We start from the raw sequence: 19,190 nt of genomic DNA on the forward strand, positions 1-19,190 counted from the left end.
GGGTGCCTTCAAATTATTGTCGAAAGTTTGACAAGAGCGGTTGCCATGAGGCGAGGGGAGCTACGACCAGGAGGAGGGGAGCATGAAGCTCGACACAGGATGCCTGGCTGAGAACCCGCAAGCTCTCCATGCCGCATCCTCTTCCTGCCACGAGCCTGCTAAGCTTCCTCTTGGTGATACTCTTGTCACAATGCCAGGGGAACGCATTGCAAAGTTGCCCAGCCTACCCATGGCCGGCTCATGGCAGGGCCTCACCATCCCGAGTGATGGGGCTAGGAGAGCAGGTCGAGATCACCTGTGATGTTGGCTACCAACCAAGCTCTCTCGACCTCGTGACTCCCGCATGCCTAGGGTTCGATCCAGCCGTGAACGTGTCCAACCTTACAACAGCGGAAGCCCTGGGGTATTCCCCGGGGAGCTTGTGCATGCCCATAAGTTGCGGTCGCTTCCTTCCCCCAGCAAACTCAGAAGTGACGCCGACGGGAGAGGTGTTCTTCAACCAGACCGTCAAGGTGGCTTGCTTGCCGGGGTTCACAGCCTCGGGAGTTTTCGGGTCTTCGGACTCTCCTAGATGTCAACCCGACGGGTCCTTCACTCTCGCCATCACCTGCCAGCGAGTTCCGTTGCAATGCGCCAACGCGTTTGACACCCGCGAGCTCTCGAGCGCGAGGCTGGGGAGCTTTCGCAGGGAGACGTGCCATCCGAGCGCGGAGTATTGCGTGTCTGCCTTCTCGCAGGTGTCAGGATACTTCTGGTACGGCTGTGGACCTCCGATCGTAGAGGTTGCTGCAGCTATCATCCCTGTGCCTGACTGGGAGAACTTGGTCACTGCAGCCGACGGCATGCTCGGTCGAAAGTCCCCCTCCTGGCTCTCCTCGCACTTCATCTGTACGGGGACAAAACTGGAAGGAGAAGTTTACATCGAGTCCAGCGAGTTTGGGGGAGGCAACTGGACGTTCAGCTGCTGCTGCTCTCAGATGTGCAACCTCGGATTCAGGTGCGCTCAAGCTCCCTTGGGTCAGCCGCTCTCCTCCGAGTCCAGCGTCTTGACGGCTTCTGCTGAATGCAAGCAGAGTACTGGATGCTACCAGTCGAAGCCCTTTCCCAGCAGCCAGTGGAGGTATGACCCTCTCACCAACCAGCTGCTCCAGACCTACAGCCCAGAACTGGTGGGTCTCATCGATTTCAACACGACCTCCAAGCGCCCTCCTGGGTACGGCGAGGACGTGATCGGTTATGCTGCCCTCATGCGAGGGGCGGCGGACTCGTGGGTGGCTGCTGACGCTCCTGTGCTGTTTGTTGACACTTCCCGCGTGTTCCCGTACGCGGCCAAGCTGAAGGCCTGGGAGATCGTGGCGGATGCTCCTTGCCAACTGATGGTGCAAGTGTGGAGGAAGACCGGCAACGCCGACGAGTTTATGCTAGTTTCCAGCTCATCTGTCCAAGTGACGAGCAACTACGGCAGTCCAGCTCTGTTCCTGCTGCCAGAAGGGGAGCAGACGGAAGTGGCCAAGGGAGACGTGATAGGTTGGGGGCACACAGGTCCTGGTCACCTGGTCTACGACGGCGACTCGTTGCAAGCTCAGTCGATCAAGTTTGTCTACGGAAGTTCAACGATCGGCGCCTCCCGTATCTTCATTTTCTCTGCCAGCAGGCGCTACTCGATCCGCGCCTTCTTCGACCCCACCCCGCTGGCTGACAGCTGGATTGTTTCCGCCCCTCAGCCCAATGGGAGTGGCTGCTACGACTGGTCGCTTTCGCGCTACGGCCTCCACTGCAGCCAAGGCAGCATGAACATTCCCGTGGTCAACCTGAGCGACGGCAGCAGAGAAGTCTCTGAGGTTGGACTCCAGCTCTTCGTGGTCGGCTCTAGCGTGTTCGAGTACACCTGCTGCAAGAGCAGCATGTGCAACCAGCTGCCGTGCGTCAGGGCCGGCAGGTCTTGCGGCCTCTACCCGCGAACCAGCAACGCCATCGTCACTCCCAACTCTTCCATCGTCGTTCCCCTCCAGCACGTGAACATCTCCTGCGTCGTCGGGTACTCGCTTTCCGGAGAACCTTTCCGGAAAGTAGACCCGCAGTGCCTCAAGGACGGCAGCTTCGAGTCAGGCGAGGTCGGCTCCTCGTTCTGAAAGTGCTGCTGCTTCTGCTGCTCATCCGCTCTCCTTGCTCCTTTCTGCTGCTGCTGCTCTTCCCCCTCCCCCTCCCCCCTTCCCCCCCTCCGCTTCTTCTTCCTCTTTCATGCTGCTCCTTTCTCGTTGTTCCTGCTGCTGCTGCCTCGTTTTCCACTTCCTCCTTCCTGCTCCTGCTCCTTTTCATCCTTTCCGTTCACGCCCCCTTCATTTCTTCTTTTTCTCCCTGCCACCGCCACCCTCCACCTCCTTTCCGTCCCTCGCTCGATTCTCTTCATCTGATCGCTCCTGCTCTCCCTTACCTTCTCCTCCGCACTGACGCGGCCCCAGGTCTGTCTTCCTGTTTCCTGCGGGAGGTATTCTCCTCCTCCCAACGGCAGAGTCTGGCCCCTCCGCCCCATCCTCTACGGGGAGAACGTCACAATTTCTTGCGTCCAGGGCTACGAGCTTGTGGGAGGAGGAGCTGTAAACCCTCGGTGCACAGCAAGCGGCAAATTCGAGGAGGGGAAGGTAAGGGGCGACGCTGCAGTCTTGGTCCTGACTTTCTCCTAGTTCTGCTCCTTGCAGAACGGGGGGGCGATCGTAGGAGTGTCGATCGCGTTCTTCCTCCTCGTCCTGCTTGCCGGCTTCCTCCTCCTCTTCACGTGCAGGAGGCTTCTCAGTTCCGTGCGCTCATGGGAGAGGAGAGCTCGAGTCATTGGTAGGATGATGAGACGTTTGCTTGCAGAGCTGACTTTGTTGACAGATCCTGAGGAGGTAAATTCGAGAGAGGAGGAGGAAAGGCAGGAAGAGGCCGAGGAGGAGCAAAAGGAGGCGGAGGCGGAGGGGGCATACAATGACTGTTCGAGAGCAACCGGGAGGAGAAGGAGGTGGTGGGGAAAGGAGGAGGAGCAGAAGGAGGAGGGGGGCTGAGAGCACTACAATCTCATGATGCTGGGCAGGTGACGGATGGATCAGCGGAGAAGAAGTCGAAGCTAGTGGCATCGCTGGAGGAGCTTACGAGGAGGTACACAGGCGACAGGTGCGACCCTCCTGACTCGCTGGCAGGATACGGAAGAGCCGAGGACTGGAGGGGGGTGCTCAGGTGGGAAATGACAGGCGGATCATCTAAGTCCAGCTGACCCCCCGCTACAGGCTGTACCCATCCGACAAGGCGACTTCATCCTGGTGCCCTCGTGGCGCGGGCTCGGGCCGAAGCCAACCGTTGTGAAGCTGAGAGGAAGAAAAGGGGAGGAGGTTGAGAGGTAGAAGGAGACTGCGGATTCGAGGAGGGCGAGCAGAGGCAGAGCGCCAGGGAGAAGGGAGAAGTCTATTGCACAGTTTGTTCAGTAAGTCTCAGGGTCTGGGATGTTCCAGTTGGTCAGGATCTTCACTTTCATCTCCTGCTGCAGCTCGTAGTTGGCTCGCGCCTCCGCAGGCTGTCTCCATGTCAGCAACTCTCTCCTCTCCTCCCCTCCGCTCCCCTCGCCTCTCCTCTCCTCTCCTCTCCTCTCTCCTTCTGTTCTTGTTCTCATCTCATCCACTCCTTCCGCTCCGTTTCCTCCAACTTCCTTCAATCTCCCACCACCCGTCCCCTCCTCGCTATCCCTCATGCTCTGCTCTCTCCCTCGCTCCCTCCTCTCGCTCACCTCGGTGGGGATCACGCTCTCCAGCAAGAGCTTGCCAAGGAAGAGGATGTGCTCGAACACGAGGGTCGCCCACATGCAGTCGGCCTGCTGGAGCTCAGGAGCGTGAAGCAGGGAGGAGCGAGTCACCATGGTCATGTCCGGGAAGTAGAAGTAGATGCCATGAGATGTTATACCCAGCAACCCGGAGGTTGTGATGATGGAGAGAACTGCAAAGACGTCGATGACCTGCTCTCCTAGTCAGTTCCTCTCCTTCTCTTCTTCTTCGCTCACTTGCTTTCTCCTCTCCTACTCATTCCTCTCCTTGTGCATCACTTCCCCCTACCTACCGCCTCTACCAAGTCCTGACACCATCCATGACTTCCATACGCCTTTCCCTCCAGCCCTTCTCCCTCCTCCAGCCCTTCTCCCTCCTCCAGCCCTTCTCCCTCCTCCAGCCTTTCTCCCTCCTCCAGCCCCTCTCCCCCCCGCTGCTTCCTCTTGTCCTCTCACCTGTTGGTAAGTCCCGATGTCCGAGGCGCACTCATACCCGGGCCTGCGCGTCTCGCAGAGGATGGAGTTTGCCTTTCTCCTTAGCTCGAACATGTTCACCACGTTGCACAACAGGGGCACAACGGGGCAGGCCAGGCCGAACATAGCCACGTATCCGAGCTGATACACCAACACCTGATGGGACAACGTCAGGGTTGTTGTGAGGGAAGAAGTAGCTCAAGGAAAGAGAAGGGAGGGTTGGAGAAGAGAATGAAAAAGGGAAAAGGGAGAGATTTGTTCTTTCTCTTCTTCCGAGAGAGAGAGAAGAGAGAAAGCGAGAGAGAAGCGGGAAGGAGAGAAAGAGGAGGTAAGAGAGCGTGCAAGAGAGTTGAGCAGAAGAGTGCAAGGAGAGGAGAGAAGGGGGAGGGAGGAGAAGGTACCATGTAAAAGTCCACGACGGCACCTGGCTCATCTGAGATGGAAAGCTCAGGCAAAGACAAGGCAGAAGGATAAGACAAAACTTACGCCATTCGTACTGAATCTCCATGGGAGCGCGGATGACTCGCATGCCTGAGGGAGGGACCGGTTTGCCCTCTTGCGACAGCATCTTCCTTACTGAGGGGAAGACATACAGCTGCACGTAGTAAAAGATTTGAAGGAGAACAACTTGTGTGACTAGCACGATAGACAAGACAGGGTAGCACTCCCAGTTGTAACACCGCCAGTACTGTCCGGAGACCTTGGCAAGGCAACACACATCAGTCGTTGTGGTAGAGACAAGATGGTCTACCTTGACGTTGTTCGCAAAGAAAGCGACCCATAGCAGCGGGAAGAACTTGTTGACCATCTTGTACATGAAGGTGTGCATGATCAGAGCGTCTTCGTACCTCGTGAACGTGTCCCAGTTTTCGTTGTCTGTCAGTCGGTCTACTATTCCTTGGAAGCCCAACTCAGGCACACCGTCCATGGCACAGTCTGCTGCAAAGATGACGAAGCTGCTGGCAATGCCGTACATGACGCTGCCGACCATGATGTCCTCGACGTTGATAAGCGAATATAGCATCTGCCAGAGGAAGATCTGAAGGTATATGATGACAATATCCACAACCAAGATGACGGCGTATGTCCAGGCTTTCTCCCTCGACCTCCCTGTTGGGATCGGAAAGTACTCTCCCTCGTCGAAGTAGTAGGCGTCCTTCTCCCCTGTCACCTCGTTGTCATGCTTTCCTTGCTCCTGCAGACGTCAAGGCCATCAGCGTATTGTGAAGCTCCCACTTGTTTCACCGTCTTCTCGTCCTCCATGAACTCTCGCCGTATCTCCTCCTGCTCTTCAAACGCAACGGTGTCCCACTCAAATTGTCGACTAGTAACGTCTCGAGTCAATAGGAGCAACAAGCATCAAAGCCTTTACGTCTTCTCCAAGCTCTTCCACAAGCAAGAAAACGCCGACGTCCACATGCTGAGAATGACTCCATACACGAGCATGTATGGGCTTTCCATGCTGTTGACTTCCATATAGTCTTGTATCTGCCTCAAGTCAGTCTTGCCTGACCAGCCTCTATGAACGGACCTGCAGAACGAAGAGAATGGCTCCGAGGATCCCGGGAATCCACAACATAGTGATGTAGAAACCAAACCAAGTCCAGAACAGAGCATGTTTCTCCCTGCGAGCAAGTCAAAAACAGCGCCAACATCACTACAGTTGTCGCACCCGAAATATTCACGAATGATTTCAAGCGGCTGTGGACTGAAAGGCCTCGTACTCCACTCGCTGATAAGTTTCAGTCGAATCCTCTCATGATGAAGAGGAAAATATGCACCTGCGACATGATCAACAATCACATCTGGCAACCTGCGTGCTCACAAAGTTTTGATCCCATCCCCGACCGTCCGCAGCCCTCGAACTCGCTCATCTTCGCTTCAAACTCAAACTTGAGCTTCTCCTCCCCATCATTTCTCCATGGCTCTGTCCTTGACACCTGATAGAGACTGTTACGATTACCTCCTCCTTTGCAGCTCTTTCCATCACCTCCTCGATTATTGTCAGCTGCTGTTGACTGCAGAAAAGTTCGAAGCCATCCGAGGTCTTTGTAAACGCTTTCTTGGCTTCAAGTTCCCCCGTGTACTTGCACAATGCACTGCCCAAGTGCTCCCTCAGTCGTAGCCTGACGCCTTTCTCCTGCAATGGCGATTAGCCCCGCCGCTCGTTTGCGGTCCATTCGTTACCTGTGCTTCATAGCGGAGCATCGTATCAGGGGCTGAGAGCTTGAAGAAACAGAGGGTCCTGTCCTTATTCTTCATCTCTTGCACGTTGAGATTGAGCGATCTCATCAGACCCTTGAACTGTCCCCACGTCATGTCAGCAACAGGGTAACAGCAAGCAAGCTCTTACTCTGATCCTCTCCTCTTCCGCTGCCTTCACCACCTCCTCGATCGCCTCGTCAGGGTCGGGCAGTGAGAAGACAGCGCACATGGCAGGAGGTCCCATGGAGACAAGAGCAACGGCTGCGGCATCGTCGTCTTCCCCTCCCGCGTAGCGCGTCGCCCGTGATCTGTCCTTGGTGCGCATGGCGAAGAGACGCGGCAAGAATTGAGGGTGGGGTAGTTCAGAACTGGACAATGGGGTAGTAGGAACGATTGTCAACAGGGGTGGTCGACTAGTCAAAGTCGAAAGACAGACTCAGTCAAGTCAATTTCCGAGTCACTCAGCCGCCGCGCCCGGCATGCTGTAATCGGACAACGCGGCCCGGGCCGGCGGCCTGCCCTCTGTTGAGAGCCTGGCTTAATTAAACCCTTGGCGGCGATCGGATCGGACGGTGGCAACTTTGGCAACGTCAAGTAATGACTGCACATGAATGACGACGATTGAGCTTGAACCTTCCGAGTTTATTCACGGTGGACACATTGAAATCAGTGTTAACATCTACTTCAGGCTACTGTAGGAGCTTGCAAAACGAAGCGTTAAGTTTTCAGGACCAGTGAGTGACTCTAGACTTCAGTCAAGTTGTGTTCTTGGACTCATGCTCATGGTCAGATCGTCGTTGAACAGGACCGTGTTGACAAGGACTGTTGCCCCTCGAGTCCTCCTCCTCCTCGGTCTTCCAGCCTCGGACATCGGTAGTTTAGTTGAGACTCGAGGAAGACTAGCCGTGATTGACATCAGCCTCCTGACCAGCTATGGCGTCCACGTTAAGCGAGCACGTGTAGGTGGTCACAACCCCCTTGTTCTTGAGGTGAACGTTCAGCCGCTCTTGCCACTGCCAAGGGCCCTCGTCCTTCATAGCAGAGACGTCGACATTGGTTCTCTCCTCTCCTCCCTCCTCCTCCTCTCCTCGCCTCCTCGTGTGGCAGAACATTTCTTGGAAGACCTCCGCGCTCACCTGCAGCTGGCCCACCGGAGCTGTGCTTTCCATCCTGCTCGCAACGTTCACGGCGTCGCCAAAAAGGCAGTAGCGCTTCCGGATCCTCCCAACGATACCCGACATGACAGGGCCAACATGCACGCCAACTCGCAGCATCATGGGATTGCCCCAGGGGTCCTTGACGTCTCGAGCGGCTACGATCATCTCCCTTGCAAACTTGACTGCATCCTGGACGATTTTCTTCTCTCCCAGCCCTTGCTCTGAGCTGAACAGTCCAGCTGCGGCCATGTACGAGTCACCAATGGTCTCGACCTTGTAAACATTATTCACTTCGCAAAGAGTATCGAACTTGCAGTACAAGTTATGCAGCATGTTCATGACCTCCTGGGCTTCAAGATTAGAAGCTATCTTTGTGAAGGACACAATGTCTGCGAACACGATAGCTACTTTGTCATGAGACCTTCCATACACGATCGCACTGGAGTCTGCGTCTGTTGACGAAGAAAGAGAGTCTGTGGTCGAGGTTCGATGAAGGCTTGTCCTCTTGCTCACACGCTGCTCTTCGCCCTGCGCGTCTCCGACTTGTTGGATCGCGTGGATGACGTTCTCAGGGATAATGTCAGTGAGCAGCTCATGCTGAATCTTCATGGTGACTCGAGATAGAGCTAACATGACTGAATTTTCTGATCGGCCTAGCACGTAAGCTAGCATCAATGCGACAATGAAGGCAAGGGGGTGAACGGATACGAACTCATCTGTAAAATTTGTTTTGGCGAGGTTGAACCATTCCAACCAAACACACAGCAAGATGAGAGAAAAACTGAGAAGCAGATAGACATAATCTGACAGAGCCTTGTATGTCCCGAAGACCAAAGAGAATGAGTGTAATCTACGGGAAATATCTTCCATGACATCATGGCACTCCCCATTGAAAATGGCAGCAAGAGTGCCTGGCGCTATCACGCAAATACCATACAAAGACACGAAAAATGCTACCAGATGCAGGGTAGAAACATCTTCTCGGGTATGATGGATCCACGCACTGTAAACAAAACTTTGGAGGGTACCTGCAAGTGCAATGTAGGCCACGGAGCAGCGGTAACACAGGGGGCAAAGGAAAGAATAGAGGAATGCTTCGCTGATATAGTGTCTCTTGTACCGCAGTGAAACATCAACGACCCAAGAAACCACAGGCACCCAGAAAATCGAAAGACATGCCAAATTCCTTGTTGAGCTTGAGCATCGTTTTCTCAGCAGCAGAATCAAGTAAAAGATATGAATAGCTATTCCTGGTCCACTCGAGAAGGTGTACCCTATCGCCATGCTTCTCTCCGCAACATCCTCGTCCGTCCGTGCCTTGGTTAAGAAGAAAAAAAATTGCATGCACAGGCCGAGCAGGGAAGAGATGCAGATTGTAAAATCCAAAAGACGAGGGCGGTCAAGGAAGCTGTCTAATCGACTCATGCCTGCTTGCTGACTGATTTATGGATTGGTGGCGATTGTTCCAGCTAGTCAAGCTTCACTCTGTCACAGCATTGCCCTCCATACACTATCTCGATGATGCTCCTGCCAAGACTCCCAACACGTTCGCAAGTCGTTCATTGTATGCCGTTCGTGTACCAGGCTGTGGTAAAAGATAAAACCTTTGTCCTGTAGCGGGAGGGGTGCGGAAGGTCAATCAGAGGGGTGGGGGTGTAGAAAGGTAATGAAAACACACTGAGGCGAGCCCAGTGTGGCCGTAGTGACACGAAGTAAGCTAAAACTGGTACTAAATTATTAGTCAAAGAGGATCTATGGGGGTAGGGTGTTTAATGACTGATATGAGGGGGTAGTACGTTGAAAGGGTGGTGTGGAAGGTCATGTAAAGGCCCACAAGTGCGGGTGGTCAGTGACACGGGTAGTTTAAAGGGATTTATGGAGGGTAGTGGTGGGGAACGGTGAGGAAGGTGAGGCAGGCTCGGATCGCTCGTCCCGTGGGGGTAGGGTACCTCAATTTCCCTGAAAATGCCTGGTGGGTTCTAAAAAAGGATTGAGTAAGCAAGCAAAGGGGTGGGGGTGTCAAACCTGTTCCATCACCCCAGATTTTTACTGAATATCATTGCAGATATTGAGAGGACATAGGGGTAGGGGGTGATATTTCAGGAAAACGTGGGGGTGGGGTAGAAAGCAGGAGCGCGTGAAGTTCCTGTCCCAAGGGTAGGGTACTTAAAAATGATGGGTGGGTAGGCCACGAGGGTCGTATTAGAACGGGGTAGTCTGGAGGTAGGTAGGGTAGTGATTCTAGAATAATCATACAGATAGGTATGGGTAATATCGAGGCATGAAAGGTATGTAGTACATATTTACTTAAAGGCACAATCGAAAATTCTCCCACCTATGCAAACTTCTTTCAACTTCCAAGCATTTGCGGAAGAAATGATGGGTAGGGTACCATTTTTCATGGGGTCCTCTGAAATTTGAGGTGGGTAGGGGTGATCTGGCGGCTGTGAGTCATCGCGCGGTTCAATGCAGAGGAGGCATGGGAGTCGGGGAGGAGGAGAGGAGAGGAGAGAGCAAGGAACATGCGTGAGGACGAGGAAGGAGAACAAGAGAACACAATGAAAGTGTCTGTTCATACGAGATCAGATGCAGAGGGTGAGGAGCAGAGTACGTGGATTCAGAAGTTGGTACAAGGAATTTTTCGGGATCAGTTTACATGGAGTAAAGACAGGGAAATCAGGAGGAAAACGAAGGTGGTCTTGGAGGTATCACAGTCTATGAGGGATAGGAAGAACCTTGTAATGATCAACACAAGACTACTGGAGTATCAGCTGCATAATTGGTGCAAGATGTACCGGAACTGTTATCCCGGCTGAAGGGGGTTGTCCGAACACATCAGAGAGATGAGTGAAACATTTGAAAGATAACTTGGGGTAAACAGAATGAGTTTTAATGCTGTAGTCCTTGGGGAAACCTGACCTCACATGCTTTCCCATGGTAGAAATCAGGTTTAGCAGGAAGGAGAAGGCAGTAGCCGAGTTGTGAGAAGGATACCTTGACTGAATTACGAGAGCAGCATGAGTGGCCTCAACCCATCTGATGATTGAATCACAGTTTTGAGAAGGAGAGCATCTACTGGGTTATGAACTGAGGTTGCAAAGTGATAAGAGATAACAACTGAGAATGTCTGGTACGTATTGTGTGGTGTTGCCGTTGCTGCTGTCATGTTCCCCCTTTGAGTATACTGTTCTCCACATGAAGCTCGCAGGATATGCTGTTTTCTTGCTAAAAGATGTCATTCTTTCATGCCCTGCTATGCTGTACTGGACTTCCTCTTCACTGCACCCTGCTGGCTTCCTGTTGGCTTGGCCTGACACGTCTGAGTAGCGTGGACTGGCATGAATGGGTCTAAAGGCGGAGCTAGCAAGAATCATCAAGGCAAGCAGGTAATCTACCTTGATATGCTGAGTGTTCTCCTTCTGAATTGGAGCTGAAGCAGACTGCAAGCGACGTGAATTCATACTTCAAAATTAATGATATCGACAAGATCATCAACATTGCTATCAACAAGGTGGATCAACACTAATTTTGCCTGAGGAAGCTAAAGGGTTGGTTTCCATGTTAGGTCGCTGAAGAGAAACCGAATGACTTCAAGAACGGACTTGCAGATGCTCTTGAGAACGCCTCCCATATGGCCAAGAAAGATAAGAGTACGGATGGCAGATGGTTGTCTCCTCGCTTGACATTCCAGCAGAGGCTCATTCGAAGGAAGATGCAGAGTCTGCAAAGAAGTACCTTGAGAGTCACAACGCTGAGGTGAGTTTGTTGAGTTCTCGATGGTGGGTTGGTCCTCACATCACGCCAGGCCATTCTCAGTGAGATCCTCGGGAAGATCGCTGTCTCCATGCCATCCAACCCAGCTCAAGTATTGGCTCATCATGCCAGAGAGGCTACAGGACAAGCTCCTGCCGGACAAGCAGCTTCTAGCCCTAGCCCTAGTAAGTCTTGTGTTTGTGAATGCTTCATGCTCACAACAGCCCCAGACAAGGGCGGCAAGAAAGACAAGAAGGATGACAAGCCTGCAGCCGCTTCTCCGGCTCCCAAGCAGCAGGTGAAGTCATTCTGAACATCGATTTGTTGGACCTTGACGGCTGTGTCAGGACACCAGCGGACCCCCTGCTGGAGTCGACGCTAAGAAGTGGAAGGCCGCAGTCAAGGAGGGAGGTCTGAGCGGACTGTCGGCCATGGCGGTCTGATTGACTCGACTTGACAGGAAAGAAAGGCGTAGAGCTAGCTGGTTGTGCCGACATGGGAGGGCTCGAGTTCTTCACCACTACCATCGACTCTGCTGACGGCGCGTTGGAGTTGCTCGTTGCTGCGATGGATGGAGCGAACAAGGAGCCTGACCCAAACGAGGAGGAGGCCAAGGGTGGCTCGGGGATGGTGGGCAAGATGTTCCTCTCCTCCAGCGACAAGCAGCTTGGTCTCATGTGCTACGTGCCTGAGGGCAAAACTAGCAAGTGCAACGCGTCTGAGTGGATGAAGGCGGTCTTGGCACCGGTGAACGGAGAATTCGTTGAAGGCAACGAGAAAGTGGCAAAGGGCCGTTCGGTCGGAGATGGGCAGAACAAGTTTCCTCTCAAGGACAAGGATACTTGCCAAGCAGCGTCGGTCGCGTGGCTGAAGGAGCGAGGCCTCTTTCCGCAGGGTGACGACGAGGGAGACGACTGGGTCCCCGATGAGGATGCAGGCATTGAATGGTGAGGTCAGTGAAGTGACGATGAGAAACTCTTTGGCCTCGAGTCTGTCCTAGCGCGTCACGCCTTGAGGTGGTGGAGATAAGATGATGGTTAGCCGAAACTGTGAAGCTTTCGCACGTAGTAGATCCTGGCATTAAATTTTGTCCTGTCATTACATTTTTCCTCGAGCGTTTGACTCCCACTCTCGGATTAGCGAGCATGCCGCTTGCTCTACAAGTCTACTCCGCTCGCAGGCAGCGTCAAGGTGCTCCACCTTCCTTCCGAGAGCTTGTCGAGCGTCAGGGTCAAAGTGCCCTGGTGTTGAGGGTTAGGCATCAGCAAGAGACTTTCATCAGAGCTGTTGCCTTGGAGAAGGTCCAGTTGCATTCGTCGGGCCGGATCTTGTCAAACAAGTCTCTGCCGAGGAGCTTGAGAGACAGCAGGACACAGGAGAGGAGCGAACTCACAAGCTGAGGACCTCCTCGCCCTTGACCGTGGTCGTCACCTTCTGCGACGAGAACTTGACTTTGACATCCTTGCTCGAGGCAGCCTGGGGGACCTGAAGGGACCACCTAGTCAAGTCTGGTGGGTAGTCGTAGTTTTGACCTCCAGCAGAATCTCGACGCTTTCACTGTCCTGAGACCACTTGTATCCGCCGCAGTCATGCTCGTCGTCATCTGCACGTGACCAGCGTCACGTGGCTCCTCCTGTACCCTTGCATCTCACCGTTGACCGTCTGCTGCACCCCCTTGGCCTCGAGCGCGTCCTTCACCTCCCGCATCGCAAGCCCGTACTCGTAGTTCTCCGTCGCCGCTCGCCTGAGCACTCCATCAGTGCCAAGTGGAGTCGTCCCGCCCGCTTCCCACCTCAGCCAAGGGGCAGCCGAGTCGATGTCGGACAAGGGAAAGTCGACGTTGCGCATGGGAGCTGGCTGAACCTGCGTGCGACCGATGAAGACCTGTAGACGAGACGCAGTGAGCATGAACACTCGCTCAACCATCTCCTCACATCTCCGTAAAATTCCGCGTTGTCGAACCCGCAGGACTTCGCAATTCCACATGCCCTGCAAGGGAAAATCAGGTTTGAAGCAGGAGAGCAGGTAGAGCTGGAGTGCGGAGCAGGAGCAACATTTAGGGCAGCACGAGCGCTTTACCTCTCGTTCTTGGGAAGCTGTTTCAGCAGTCCCACCTGGGGTCTACCCTCAGCAACTCTTGCACACCAGCAGCTCAATCGCGCACCTCGTCCAAGTAGATGTAAACCCCACAATGGCTGTTGCTCTTGGCAGGTCGCACAAGAGCAAAAGTCTCGACCTGAGCCCCTCCTGTCAAGTTTCCCCCACTTCTTCCTCACCGCCCGCTGCTCACCACACCCTCACTCGCTGCCTGGTCGAGCGTCTGCAACTCATGAGCAGCTGTAGTCTCCACACAGGCCAGTTACCGAGAGGCCTTCGGATCCCAGAGGCTGCGCGCTTGCTCCCAGGTGCTGCGCCGCTGCTCGCTGCGCGGCAGTGGCGTCGATCTTTCCTCCAGCAAAGACCGACTTGAGCATGGTGAGAAAGTTGTCTCGCGCTTCCGGCCCCTCGCCTGCATCGCCAGCTGAGGTCAGAAGTTTGCGAAGCTGAAGACACGTCACCTTGAATCTCTTCACATGGGAGATTCGGGTCTGCTGGTACCTTGACATACTTGAAACTGAGAGGAGGGTGAGAGGAGGAAAAATAGGCGAGAGGAAGGGAAGGTGAAGAATGCAGACGAGGGGACAAGAGACCTTATCCTCTTTCCAGGAGCGGGATCCTCGAGATTTTGTTTCTGTTGCGCAGCTGCTTTGCGACGGTCCTCGGGAGTCTCAATGACAACACCACGAGATCTGCATGAAGATGAACGCGAAGCCTGCTATGAAAGGAAGAACTGATGATGCAGAGAATGATGCAGGAAACATCACGAAGAGGGGGAGGCAAGATGTGAAATGGCACGAGGAAAGTCGGTCGGAAGGCATGCATGTGATGGAGTTTGAGAGCAAGGATGAGGATGGAGGGGCGAGGATGGATCAACGGACCTGAGCCACTCGATCTTCTCCTCTTGCGATCGTCCATCTGTGTCTTCATCTTTCCTTCCTTCCTCCTGCCTTCGCTTCTCCTCAAGCTTGTAAGCTTCCAGCGCTTCCTCCGTTCCCGGCATGCCCCGACTAGTCTGGTGACCCTACCCCACCCCTCTAGTGAAGTTTTCACTCACATCGATCATCGACTTCTATATACCCCTACTTTATAGAAGCTCACAGGGTTGTTTTCATGGGTCATAAAAGCCTTTTGTCTTTTAGTACCCCTCATCGGACTACCCCTACCCCAACAATTCATCCCATCCCCATAGAGAATACTCGAGAAGCCCGGCCGCCGGGCCCGCCGCCCGGGCCCCGGTACGGTCCAGTCAGCCACCGGCAAGGATCGGATTTTCAAGTTCGGTTTGGAGCACCTGTTTACTCAAAGTTTAGGGTTTTTACCGTCTCAGTTATGCTGAGTGGGCAATAACCGTTCAAGACTGAGTGGACTGAGTGAGATGCGGGCTGGCGAGCGGGTCACCTGAGATCATCTGAGTACCGTACCGTACGTCGGACTACGAGAGAAAGAGAGACTGACTCGGAAGCGAGCCCCCGGGCACTGATTTGCTTTGAAGATGTTGGGAGCCTTGTTCGGCGCTGGCACTGAGGAGTCCGGGCTAACTCGGAGGCCCCAGAGTCACTGACCGTGTGAGTTATTTCCTGTCACAGCCCGGCTAGCTCCGTGACATGATCGGACGACGCCGGGATATTATTGTACCGTAGTATCATGATGATCATTTTCCGAGGCACTGACCGCAGGGTCACCGGGGTCGGGCCCGGCCGGCAGCGGGCGGCCCGGCGCATCCAAGTACCGGGTCCGATCACTGTGCCACCGTGGCAGTGGCAAGTTACTCAGTGCGGCGACTTCATGATCATCGGATGGGCCGGGCGAGCCAAAATTTGAAACTCCCGCGAAACGCACGTCACCCCAGTTCCTGAGCCGGAGACTCGAGGAGAGGGAGAGGGAGAGGGAGAGGGAGAGGGAGAGAGGCGGGACTCGGGAAGTTCTCCTGAGATGGGAGAAGCCGTGAGAGGAAGGGAGGGAGTCGTGTATGCTTGCGGCGAGTGGGAGCAGGGGCAGTTGGGTTTACCTCGCTCATCACTGACAGGATCGCCGTCGGTGCCGACCAGCGGGGCGCTGATCTCCGACAAGGGTTCGCACCTGCCTCCTGTTGCTGTTGTGGACGAGCATGGCAACATCTCGAGGCCGATTGCCATCCCTTCGCTGCTGGCAGGCCACCATGTCGTGCAGGTAGCTGCTGGAGGAGACCATACGCTCTTCCTCACTGACGCGGGGAGGGTCCTCGCATGCGGAAGGAACGACTGCTACCAGCTGGGAGTGACCCCAGCTGGACCTGAGTACCTTGCCGGAGGGTCAAGGCTCGAAGGTTCAAAGTGCCTACAGGATGGGTACGAAGGGAGGGAGGCTGGGCCAGAGCCGCAGCAAGTGTCGACCCTCCGCTGGAAGAGGGTGGTGGAGATGGCATGCGGTGACGCCCACAACCTCGTGCGGTGCCTGGACGGGTCTGTGTACTCGTGGGGTCTGGGATCGAGTGGCAGGCTGGGGCTGGGAAACTTCAAGTCTGTGCCGCAGCCCTGCAAGGTCAGCGGGCTGGGAGAGGAGAGGTGCGTGTCGGTGGCTGCCGGGTACTACCACTCGTTTGCTGTGATGGAGGGCGGGAAGCTGTTTGCTTGGGGGAACGGAACATGCGGCCAGTTGGGGACGGGGAAGTTCGAGAGCTGCTGCGAGCCAGTGCAGGTGGAGGAGCCAGGGAACGGGCAGCGATGGAGGGCGGTGAGAGGAGGGGAGTACCATTCGCTGGGGATGACCGACGTTGGCTCCCTGTGGTCCTGGGGGCTGAACAACGACGGGCAACTGGGACACGGAGACGAGGAAAGGTGTGGAAGACCAAAGGGGATCTCCGAGCTCGTCGGAACCAAGATCTCCTGCTTCTCCTGCGGGCCCAACTTCAATGTCGCCATCTCGAACGGATCGCAGGTGAGACGGAGGGAGGGAGGGAGGGAGGGAGGGAGGGAGAGAGGAAGAGAGTGAAAGAGGTGGGAGGGAGGGAGGGAGGGGAGGGGGGGAGGGGCGAGAGAGAGATAGGGAGGGAGGGAGGGAGGGCGGGAGGGAGGGAGGGTGCATTGAGATGACTGCTGGCATGATCCTTATCTCTCCTTGCAGGTCTTCTCCTGGGGTAACAATCGCTACGGCCAGCTCGGGCATGGCGACAAGGTTGAGCAGATTGTCTTGGTGGAGGCTTGACGAACGAGCTGCCAGGAGAACCGCAAGGTGCCGACGATGATTGTGAGTCTGGGGGGAGGAGCAAACATCGAGAAAGGTAGGAGGAAGAAACGTTGCGATCAGGCTCACATGGTCCCCTCGTCCTCTCAGTGAGCTGCGGAGGGCGGCATGTGCTCGGGCTCGACAGGAAGGGACGCATATGGGCATGGGGCTGCAACGAGAGCGGGTGCCTGGGAATAGGAGACAACATCCCGCGACTTGCTCCTGTTCCCATCAGCAACAGCGACAGCCTGGAGCTGCAAGAGGTGATAGAGGGCGGGGGGTGCTGGAGTTGAGAGCTGGCGGCTCAGATTGTCTGCGGGGTCTCGCACTCCATCTTCTTGTCCAAGTTCTCCGCCAGTGAGGTGCAGTCAAGGAAGTTCTACCAGGTGAGCAAGGAAGAGAAGTTGCAGAAGCCAGAGGAGGAGGAGGGAAAGATGGGTTGGAAGGGGAGGTGGGAAGGGAGAAGGGAATGGGACGGGGGGGGGGGGGAAGGGGGAAGAGGAGATCCGGAAATCACAGGACGAGTCAGGAAGGCCTGTTGCATCACGACGACGTGGTAGAGGACGGCTTCTGCCTGTACCAGTATGGGGTTTCTTCCCGCTTCTTCCCTCTCTCGCTCGCGGAGAATTTTGCCTCGAAGCACGCGGTCGCAATCTCTGCCGATTTCATCACGGTCGCCAACCCTCAGGTGATGAGAAGTGGTGGAGGAGAGGCGGCAGAAGAATGTTGAAGACTGGAGCATGATGAGGAGAGGGGCTTTGCGGCATCTGGGACAAGGAGAGGGAGGGGGAGGGGGAGGGGGAGGCGAGGCAGAGCAGCTGAGGAGCATCGGCAGCTCGACAAGCGGCTGTCCGAAGTGTTGGACCGCATGCAGGAGTTGGCGCTACAGGTCGGAAGTGTGAAGCTGAGAGGAGGAGGAGGATGATATTTGCAACGAGAGCAGGCCTCCTCTCCCCTAGAGCGAGTTCGTATCCTCGCCCTCGCCGCCTACTACGAGCTAGGAGGAGCTCAAGTTGCTCTCAATGAGGTGAGGCCAAGACCGCAACCCTCCCTTGTTGCCCTCCTGTTTCTGAACGCCTGCCTGCCCGCCTGCTGGTCGGCCTGCCTTCCTGCCTTCCTGCCTTCCTTCCTGCCTGTCCTTGTAATCACCTTCTCGTTTCATTTCATTGTTTGTCTTCTCCTCTGTCCCCTTCGTTCCTCTTTCCACGATCTTCTCTTTCCCGCTCATCCCCCCCCCCCCCAGGTGAGCAAGCGACACATAACCCAGCTGATGGAACGCAAGTAAGACCCACCTCCAGTATTTCCCCCCCTCCTCCTCCCACCTAAGTTCTTTCCTCCACCTTCATTCCCTCCTGCTCGTCTTGTGCTTGCTACCTCCTTCTTCTACTCCTGTGGCACCCTCACCTTCGCTCCTAGACAAGACAGCAGCGGCCTCGTTCCTCTGGGATCCATCAGGTGCCTCTCCCCTGCTGTCTTGCTCGCTCATGCTGCATCAGGCTAGGGGACAGCAGGCACAGAAGCCTTCTCTTCAAGCTTGCCTGCGACAGGATGGGAGTGCCGTGTGCCCTGCTGCGAGGCTCGCTTCCTCCGAGTGAGAACGTTGGCTGCAGTTCCATGGCTCGTGTCTGACTCCGTCCAGACATAGGAGAAGGAGCGTTTCTCGACACCACGTTGTGCTCCACTGAGGAAGGATACGAGAAAGTGTAGGGTTGCCTCCTCCTCCTGCCTCCTTTGCACCAACTATCCCTCCTGCTGTCAGGGAGCGTTCTTGACTGCACGCAGGCACCACTGGAACATAGTGAAGCTGGAGCAGGAGCAGGTACGGCCAGAAGGGATGTAAGGGAACGAGTTTCTAGAGACAATGCGAGAGCAGGGGAAGGGAGGGGGAGGGGGAGGGGGAGGGGATCGAGGAGAGGGAGTTCGAAGTGACTTTTGATCAGTGCTTTATTGTCGACACTGTCGGTTTACCATCAAATGTCCACATGCTCGAGGACAGCTCGGACTTTCTCACTCAGGTTCTGATGCTTTCCGCCGTCACTCTTCTCCCCTCCTCTTCTCCAACATCCTTGTTGTTAACCTCTCTCCTCCTTCTTCCTTCTTCTTCCCCTCACTTCTGTGTCCAGATGGGGTTAGCAGACAAGGATCAGGAGTGAGGAGGTTCCTTCTCTGTCGTCTTTCTGTTTGTCCCGCGCACTCATTTAAATTGTACTCTCCTCCTGCACCTGTCCTTCTTCCCCTACCCTCCTCTCGCATCCGTATCATCGATATCTTGGCTTGTTCTCGCAACTCCATCGACAACATTTCGACAATCACAATGTACCTCTTTTACAATCATTATCATCGTATTACATTACCTATGTCGTTGTCATCCTCAACATATCTCCATCATTATCGTCGTCGTCGTCGTCGTCGTCATCATCATCATCATCATCATCATCATCATCTCAATCATCATAATCATCTCCAACATCATCACCTCAATCATCATCATCTCCTCAATCATG

General features: G+C 55.0%; 7 protein-coding genes across 7 annotated transcripts; 4 read left to right on the top strand and 3 right to left on the bottom strand.

The window, feature by feature from the left end:
* Positions 1 to 128: 128 nt before the first annotated feature.
* GUITHDRAFT_138113 (hypothetical protein) lies at positions 129 to 3,243 on the top strand (the record flags this gene model as incomplete). Its single annotated transcript, XM_005833692.1, has 6 exons — positions 129 to 2,114; positions 2,463 to 2,642; positions 2,685 to 2,832; positions 2,860 to 2,888; positions 3,074 to 3,153; positions 3,180 to 3,243. The coding sequence occupies 6 exons, from the start codon at positions 129 to 131 to the stop codon at positions 3,241 to 3,243; spliced, it is 2,487 nt and encodes an 828-aa protein (XP_005833749.1).
* A 214-nt stretch (positions 3,244 to 3,457) lies between these two features.
* Positions 3,458 to 6,797, bottom strand: GUITHDRAFT_107544 (hypothetical protein; the record flags this gene model as incomplete). The annotated part of the gene is made up of 14 exons (XM_005833693.1): positions 3,458 to 3,550; positions 3,761 to 3,844; positions 3,887 to 3,985; positions 4,250 to 4,423; positions 4,669 to 4,700; positions 4,754 to 5,462; positions 5,513 to 5,591; positions 5,640 to 5,755; positions 5,799 to 5,892; positions 5,940 to 6,048; positions 6,093 to 6,207; positions 6,258 to 6,407; positions 6,455 to 6,571; positions 6,621 to 6,797. The coding sequence occupies 14 exons, from the start codon at positions 6,795 to 6,797 to the stop codon at positions 3,458 to 3,460; spliced, it is 2,148 nt and encodes a 715-aa protein (XP_005833750.1).
* Positions 6,798 to 7,431: 634 nt separating this feature from the next.
* GUITHDRAFT_46473 (hypothetical protein) lies at positions 7,432 to 8,046 on the bottom strand (the record flags this gene model as incomplete). Its single annotated transcript, XM_005833694.1, has 2 exons — positions 7,432 to 7,533; positions 7,609 to 8,046. Coding segments are annotated over 2 exons (540 nt in total), but the record flags the coding sequence as incomplete, so codon positions are not given.
* A 435-nt stretch (positions 8,047 to 8,481) lies between these two features.
* On the top strand, positions 8,482 to 9,138 carry GUITHDRAFT_152321 (hypothetical protein). Its single transcript, XM_005833695.1, has one exon. The coding sequence runs from the start codon at positions 8,506 to 8,508 to the stop codon at positions 8,755 to 8,757; it is 252 nt and encodes an 83-aa protein (XP_005833752.1). The 5' UTR covers positions 8,482 to 8,505; the 3' UTR covers positions 8,758 to 9,138.
* Positions 9,139 to 10,680: 1,542 nt separating this feature from the next.
* GUITHDRAFT_152322 (hypothetical protein) lies at positions 10,681 to 12,497 on the top strand. Its single transcript, XM_005833696.1, has 9 exons — positions 10,681 to 10,759; positions 10,957 to 11,015; positions 11,066 to 11,140; positions 11,195 to 11,279; positions 11,324 to 11,385; positions 11,435 to 11,567; positions 11,613 to 11,680; positions 11,730 to 11,793; positions 11,843 to 12,497. The coding sequence occupies exons 1-9, from the start codon at positions 10,753 to 10,755 to the stop codon at positions 12,331 to 12,333; spliced, it is 1,044 nt and encodes a 347-aa protein (XP_005833753.1). The 5' UTR covers positions 10,681 to 10,752; the 3' UTR covers positions 12,334 to 12,497.
* Positions 12,498 to 12,643: 146 nt separating this feature from the next.
* On the bottom strand, positions 12,644 to 14,482 carry GUITHDRAFT_107547 (hypothetical protein; the record flags this gene model as incomplete). The annotated part of the gene is made up of 13 exons (XM_005833697.1): positions 12,644 to 12,725; positions 12,776 to 12,867; positions 12,915 to 12,985; positions 13,035 to 13,126; positions 13,175 to 13,266; positions 13,317 to 13,371; positions 13,462 to 13,496; positions 13,547 to 13,618; positions 13,673 to 13,702; positions 13,746 to 13,891; positions 13,941 to 13,996; positions 14,073 to 14,171; positions 14,361 to 14,482. The coding sequence occupies 13 exons, from the start codon at positions 14,480 to 14,482 to the stop codon at positions 12,644 to 12,646; spliced, it is 1,044 nt and encodes a 347-aa protein (XP_005833754.1).
* Positions 14,483 to 15,621: 1,139 nt separating this feature from the next.
* On the top strand, positions 15,622 to 16,910 carry GUITHDRAFT_40435 (hypothetical protein; the record flags this gene model as incomplete). The annotated part of the gene is made up of 4 exons (XM_005833698.1): positions 15,622 to 15,738; positions 15,805 to 16,398; positions 16,585 to 16,647; positions 16,749 to 16,910. Coding segments are annotated over 4 exons (936 nt in total), but the record flags the coding sequence as incomplete, so codon positions are not given.
* Between the last annotated feature and the right edge of the window lie 2,280 nt (positions 16,911 to 19,190).

Source organism: Guillardia theta, assembly GCF_000315625.1.
Source record: "Guillardia theta CCMP2712 unplaced genomic scaffold GUITHscaffold_29, whole genome shotgun sequence".
In the NCBI taxonomy this organism is placed as follows: Eukaryota; class Cryptophyceae; order Pyrenomonadales; family Geminigeraceae; genus Guillardia; species Guillardia theta.

What these genes read in the sequence shown, in the direction of transcription:
- GUITHDRAFT_152321 (XM_005833695.1), top strand. Translation starts at nt 8,506, where the DNA reads ATGGCACTCCCCATTGAAAATGGCAGCAAGAGTGCCTGGCGCTATCAC.
- GUITHDRAFT_152322 (XM_005833696.1), top strand. An exon ending in TTGAGAGTCACAACGCTGAG is followed by an intron (nt 11,386 to 11,434) that starts GTGAGTTTGTTG and finishes ACATCACGCCAG; the next exon opens with GCCATTCTCAGTGAGATCCT. An exon ending in GGCCGCAGTCAAGGAGGGAG is followed by an intron (nt 11,794 to 11,842) that starts GTCTGAGCGGAC and finishes TCGACTTGACAG; the next exon opens with GAAAGAAAGGCGTAGAGCTA.